Source organism: Trypanosoma conorhini, assembly GCF_003719485.1.
Source record: "Trypanosoma conorhini strain 025E chromosome Unknown Tco_14.4_contig_00012, whole genome shotgun sequence".
NCBI classification, from domain to species: domain Eukaryota; phylum Euglenozoa; class Kinetoplastea; order Trypanosomatida; family Trypanosomatidae; genus Trypanosoma; species Trypanosoma conorhini.
In genome coordinates this window covers 72590-78790 of record NW_021704098.1, presented here as the reverse complement: position 1 = coordinate 78790, position 6201 = coordinate 72590, and the positions used below count along the sequence as shown (strand labels likewise).

General features: G+C 56.0%; 3 protein-coding genes across 3 annotated transcripts, besides 4 other annotated features; all 3 read left to right on the top strand.

Annotated features, from left to right (window-relative positions):
• Positions 1–245: 245 nt before the first annotated feature.
• Tco025E_00551 (uncharacterized protein) lies at positions 246–3752 on the top strand (the record flags this gene model as incomplete). The annotated part of the gene is made up of 1 exon (XM_029367491.1): positions 246–3752. One exon carries the CDS (start codon positions 246–248, stop codon positions 3750–3752), a length of 3507 nt encoding a protein of 1168 aa, XP_029232449.1.
• A 22-nt stretch (positions 3753–3774) lies between these two features.
• Positions 3775–3802: a microsatellite.
• A 44-nt stretch (positions 3803–3846) lies between these two features.
• Positions 3847–3871: a microsatellite.
• Positions 3872–4203: 332 nt separating this feature from the next.
• Tco025E_00550 (uncharacterized protein) lies at positions 4204–5178 on the top strand (the record flags this gene model as incomplete). Its single annotated transcript, XM_029367490.1, has 1 exon — positions 4204–5178. One exon carries the CDS (start codon positions 4204–4206, stop codon positions 5176–5178), a length of 975 nt encoding a protein of 324 aa, XP_029232448.1.
• Positions 5179–5267: 89 nt separating this feature from the next.
• Positions 5268–5315: a sequence feature (A-rich).
• Positions 5316–5455: 140 nt separating this feature from the next.
• Positions 5456–6049, top strand: Tco025E_00549 (uncharacterized protein; the record flags this gene model as incomplete). Its single annotated transcript, XM_029367489.1, has 1 exon — positions 5456–6049. The coding sequence occupies one exon, from the start codon at positions 5456–5458 to the stop codon at positions 6047–6049; it is 594 nt and encodes a 197-aa protein (XP_029232447.1).
• Positions 6050–6123: 74 nt separating this feature from the next.
• Positions 6124–6142: a microsatellite.
• Positions 6143–6201: the final 59 nt, after the last annotated feature.

Here is a 6201-nt window from a genome sequence, read left to right as displayed (position 1 = left end):
CGTATACTGGGCGTTACTTGACGTAATTTTGGTATAACGGGTGCCTTCGTGGAAGGCGATGATTTTTCATGTCATACTTCCCTTTGGGTCTGGGTGGAGCCGTTTGCATGGCGTTTTGCGCCTTAATGACCTCATTTTTTTTTTTTGCTTCCCAACTGAAACCACACACACACACAAACGCCCAGTAGAAAAGGCCAGGGTGGAGGAGGGAGAAGGAGAGGGGGAATAGGGGCGAGCGGCTTCGTATGCACAGCGTGTTGGGTGCTAAAATCATTCCAGGAAGGGAGTCGTTCCCGAATGCGGGGACAGCCCCTATTGATGACCTGAGAAACTGGCCGTACCAGTCGGCCGAATACGGATGTCAAGATTTATTGGCTTATGGCTCTTACTCCGATGACTCAGGTGATGTTTTTGTGGTTGACATGAACAGTATGCAACTTGTCCAAACACTGCATGGCCATAATGCACCCGTGACATGTGTGCATTGGAAGCCGGCACCGGCGTCCTACTTGCAACATGGATTGTTTCTCATCACTGGAGATCGTCTAGGGGCGGTTGCTATTTGGGATGTGGCGGAAGGCGTCATTGTGAATAGTGTGCAGGTGCCGAATGCCCAGCCCATTTATGCCCTCAATTACCTTGCGAAGCAGCATTTGTTGGCGGTAACGAGGGACGGCTCGAATTTTGTGTACGATTCTCACCTCGCGGGGACGGAACCCATCCGTGAGTTTCAATTCCCCATTCGCACCGGCCGCACAGACTCGTTTGCCCCGTTGCGTTTGTGTACGTCCAAGCTGAGCTCCACACAGGCGTCTTGTGTCGTGCTTGGGGATCGTCTGCGCGTGATCGGTTCCTTGGAGACGGGAGTGCGTCAGAGTTCCAGTATTCCATACACGAAGGATCTCATTTATGACAGCGCGGACGGCCATGAAACCGTCCTGGATGCCGCCTTTAGCGAGGCCAATGAGGAGCTCCTGTTTTTCGCGACACGTAATTCCGTTGGCGCCTACGACTGGAAAACAAATTTGCTGCTTAACGAACAGGTGTTGTGGCACGCGAAGAGCGATGTGGAGTTCAGGCGCCTCTTCGCTTCTTCGCCCGCCTCACTGGCGGAGATGGCGCAGGGGCTCCCTTTTTTGTATTCCTTCGGGACCGACCAGCGCCTGTGCGCCTGGCACATGTGTCCAAGGGAAAAGGTGACAAGCGTCGCTGCCGACGTGCGGGGGGTGCGAATTGTGTCCAAGAAGGTGTCAAACGTCGTTCAGTCTCAACTGACGGCAAACCTCTTCGCCGTAATTTTCGCCGATGGCTCCGTGGCACGGTGGCGGTACTTGGTGGAGCGCCGGCGGTGGTCACTGGAGGGATTTTTTGCCTTTGCCCTTTTTAAGCCAACCCGGCTCTGCGTGGCTGGGGACAACGTCGTGTGCTGCGCGTTGGAGAACGGTCACATAGTGCTCATAGACGTCATGCACAACGTCACTCTGCGGAGGATAAACATTGTCCACGCTGGCGGCACCCGCATCATCTTGCTTAGTCCGCATCGTTGGGGGGAGTCGGTGTGGGTGGTGACAAACAAAGCCACCCAGCTGCGTCACTTTCACCAGGTGACACTGTTCGACTGTCGCAGTGGCGTCCCGCTACGCGTGCTGCGAAGGCCGACACACCCGGATGCCACCCGCATGAGCGATATCACTTTAAGCGCTACAGGAACTTTCTTGCTCTTGACTTTTCTTGATGGCAACTTTGAAGTCTGGGGCGTAGAAGCGGCTGAACTTATTTATGCCTTCGAGGGGATGGGAGTGGCGGGAGTTTCATGGGCGCCGCAAGTATTTCTTTCCTGCCTCACAGGCGTTCATGGCACTCCCCAGCTGCTGGCTATTATCTTTACCGATGGTGGCATGAGCCTCTGGACGGTGTACAAGGACCGGGTCGTAAAAAATCGTGATGTGACCTCGTTGTTTTCCGCTGGCTCCATCGCCCGCGTGCGGTGCGTGCCTACCGACGAGGCGTTGATCGTGATGGATGGGGTGAAGTTGCCTCTCGTCATGCGCCTAGGCAGCTCTGGGTTTACCCTGCGTGCCCTCAAATCTGTTTCAGTCAACACCCCCGTGCTGCACGTGGCAGTGCCGAAGGGCGCTGGGCTCAGTACTGACAGCCGTGCCGAGGCGAGTGCCTCCTCGCAGCTCGTTGCCGTCGCCTTTGTGGACGGCTCCTTCGGCGTCTGGGGGGCGTCGAACCAAGAGCGGGTAAGCTACTCGCGGGCAACACGGATCAACTTGGCCGCAAGACATTTGACGTGGGTCGCGGATAAGCTCCTTGTTCTCACTTCCAACGGGGATCTTGCGCTGATTGACAAGTCTCTCACCTCTGTCAATAGCAGCGTCTCCTGCAAGGTTCATCGACGCCCCGTACAAACCAGTGCTTTTTTTTTGCCCGCCCACCGAACACACATTCAAACGCTGCTGGAGACGCAGGTCATGTGTGACTCGCCAGGCACCAGCAGCCTGCAGAGCACCAGCACGCCAAGTTACCTGGTACAAGGCATCGATCCACGGCGGCGCCCGTGTCGAGGACCGTTTGGTCAGGTTATTACTGAGGCGATTACAACACTGGCACAGGAACTGGATATCTACAAAGAGACGATGGTTCCACGGCACATTCGTGACCCACTGCAGCGCGCATGTGTGAAGAAAAGCACCGAGGAGCTTGCATTTTGGGTGGCTCGCTTTTTTGGCCAAGTAGAAAAGCAGCGTTTCTGGTTGCAGTTTTGCATAACGAAAGGTCTTTGGCGGCCTGGCTGCGGCGCTGGCGATGAGCCTCAGCCCTTGGATCAAATTGACATGGAACAGAAGTTGAGCCCGCCCTTTTTTTATAACCATTGTAACCGCTTTTCCGAGGCGGTGGCAAACCCAGACGTCGTTCGTAGCAATCGTCTGTGTTTCAATGAACATCGCATAGCTGCTCTGGAGGCTGCAAAGAACCAAACGGTGGATAGTTCAGCGTGTCGTCTGGCTGTGGCACGAGAGCTGCTGAAGCTTCAGGAGCCTCAGCAGGCCATAACTGTGTTGATGGACGTCAATTTCTTGAGCGACCAATTTCCGCATCTTTCTAATCTTGCCGTAACGATAGCCGCGGCTTCCGTTCCTTGCAGTGATGCTGCATCATTTCCTTTATTTGTGGCTACAGCGCGGCATGCAGCTGCAATGTCTTTGGAGCGCGGAGATGCGGACGCCGCGGTGGAGAAGTACATGCTTTGCGGTGACTACTATGAGGCAGCCTTGAGTTTGCAGTCCTGTGGCAACTGGAGCGAGGCGGCAGTTCTGGCGAAGTTAACTTCCATGGCGCCTCCGCAAAAACAGGAACTTTTGCGTCGTTGGTGTTCGTATTACGCCAAGCGCGGGGAAATGATGGAGGTGGCACGCATGCTCTTTTCGATGGCTTCTCCATCTGAGGCGCTTGTGTTGTTGTCTGAGTCGGCGCACCTGACGGACGTTGCTGGTTTGCTTGCCATTGTCCTTTTAGCAGATCCTCTTTTTTCCTCAAGAGAGTTTCTGCAAAAGGTGATACCCTCGCCTCTGCGGGACGAAGATCCGTCAGAGGCTCCGAGTCTGGGTGACATTGTGCTGAATACCCTGGCTGACTACTGTGGCGTGCTGAATTCTGTCGGGAATGTGGTGGCGGAGCGCACGGTGCTGGAGCTCATTGCTTCACTTAAGCGTGGTCACCGAAATGCTTCCACTCCGTGCCTGTGAGCAGAGTCTATTGCGTAGTATGTTTTTTTTTCTTTTTTCTTTTTTTTCTTCCCCGCCTTTTTGCTCTTGCATGGGCGGCTGCCGTTTACTTTTTTGTGTGTGTGTGTGTGCCAGTGTGTTGCTCTGCAGCGGCTGGACAGCGCCTTGGTGGTGGGTGCCGGCGGCGGTGGTGGAACCACAGCTATTCCATTACACATTTATGAATAGATGCGTATGTATGTACTGTGGGCCGCCGTTGCAGTTTTGGTGCCTCCGTTCTCGAAGTTTCCCCTGCCTTCTCTCGTAATCAGGTCAACCTCATCCAACGGCTTGGATTTTAGCTGATATATATATTTCTTTCTCTCTTTTTTTTCTTTTTCTTCCCCCTCCTCCGATCTTACTTTTTTGGATTTCCCCTTGTTACAGCCGCAACTGCATGGCGTGTGGAGCGGGCTCTGTGTCCCACGGATAAATGCGAGGTCAACGCGCTGCCAAGTTCGCCGAATACACCGCAACGTACGCGATTCTGAAGCGCCTGGGGCTGCATGACACGGTGCTGATTGAAAAGCGTGACGCATCTGTGGGGTACGGGGTTTTTGTGAAGGACGCGTGTGATGCGGGTACCCCGCTGCTGGTGGTTCCCTCGCGACGTGCCTGCGCCGTGACGACCCTGGAGAGGCTCGGGGCGAACTTGCGGATGGTCGAGGCGGGGGCGCTGCAGAAGCTTCAGCGCCTAGACGACGGCGCGCTGGCGCGGCTACTGGGCTGCACTGCAGGCCAATGGGCGAGGCTTGCATGGCGTCTTGCGATTGAGCGTCAGCGGGCGCTTTCGCCGTGGTGGGGATGGCTGAGCGTCCTGCCGAGTTCCCCGTCGTTTAAGACGATGGAAGAAGGCTGTGAGCGTTTGTGCCGACTTCATCACACGGCGCTGCTGCCCTACCTGACGGATGCCCGGCGCAGAATTGAAGATGAGGTAAGGGCTGCGCATGCGATATTTTCCGAAGAAAACGTGGTGCCCTCACTGCCTTACTTCCGTGGGGCGGTGGAAGTCATATTGTCGAGAGCTCAACATTTGCCGTTGTGCTGGACCACGGCGCCCGGCGATCCTGTGGAGCTGGGGATTTTGCCCTTCATCGACCTCATCAACGGAGACGATGGCGTTGACAGGAGGCGGAATGCCGCGGTGGAGGTGGCGTTTGCAGTGGAGGAGCTGCCTAGTTGGTATCGCTCTTGGTTCGTGCAGGAGTCGGAGCGAGGGGGCGTCGATGGCGAGAAGGAGCTGCAGCGTTTGATGGAGGAGCACTTCTTTGCCGTGGTTGTGCTCGAGCGTGGCTTGCTTGCCGCGGAGGAGGTGATACTTGAGTACGAGCTGCAGCCCTGGGGTACGGGCTCGCTGAGCCCCGCGGAGGAACTGTTGCTGGGGCGACTCTTGAGATACTTTTTTTAATTCTGTGCTGCGCAGCTCTGTGCTGCCTGCCTGCCTGTCGCTTGTTGGCGGTGTTGGTGGCGCCGCCTTTGCCGTTGTTGTTGCGTCAGTTTTTTTCTTTCTTCTTTTTATTCTTATTCCTTTTGGTTTGTTGTTTTGCCTTGAGTGCGGCCACACGGCTTGGAGGCCAGCGGGGGACTGTGCAGGAGGTCCACACACGGTGGGTGCGCAGCAAGGGACACGCGTGGGCGCGCACGAGGGAGCGGGGAAGGAGCGCGGCAACCCCCCAAAAGCCGGCATGTCACTTGCCTTTACTCGTTTTAAGCTGCGATGCACCACCTACACGGTGGATGTGGTGCGCCGGTTTTGCGACGGGTGCAATGCAGTGTTGTCGGCCGTGGGCGCACCCCTTGCCAGCCTTGGCCACCGCATTGGACAGGAGTCTCCCTGGGTTGTTATCCTTTTTGCCTCCTCGGGCATCTCCGTCTTCCCCTTGCTGCTATACCCGGTGCTCAAGCCGTACCTCATGAATGACATTCGCTGGCAAAAGGAGGAGGAACGTGTGCGGCTCTGCCTGCAGAAGGGAATAGACCCCTACCCGTACCTGCGCCACAAGGACTACGTCTTTGGCAACGTGGTTCCCGCTACACAATCCGAGGAGGAGGTGCCTCTTGAGGTGTCCTGGGAGCACCAGGCGATGGAGGAGTTCCAGCGGGCCAAGGAAAAGCTTAGGAAGGAAGTGGGCGGTGACGTGAATGACTCGGTAGCAAAGTTGATGGCGCTGCGGGAGAACCTGCGGCGCGAGTTTGAGCGAAGCCGTCACGCAGTATCGAATGAGCCTCGTAATCTTATATTTGGGAGGCGGGGCGACGTCGACTCTATGCGGTCCTGAGGCCGCAACAGGACGAGTGTGTGTGTGTGTGCCCATCTTTTCTTTCTTTCTCTGCCTCGTGTGGGGCACGCTGGCACACACACACACACACACGATTCTGAACACGTTTTTTTTTTTTAACCTTTCTCCGATGCTCAGCTTTTATTGCCTAC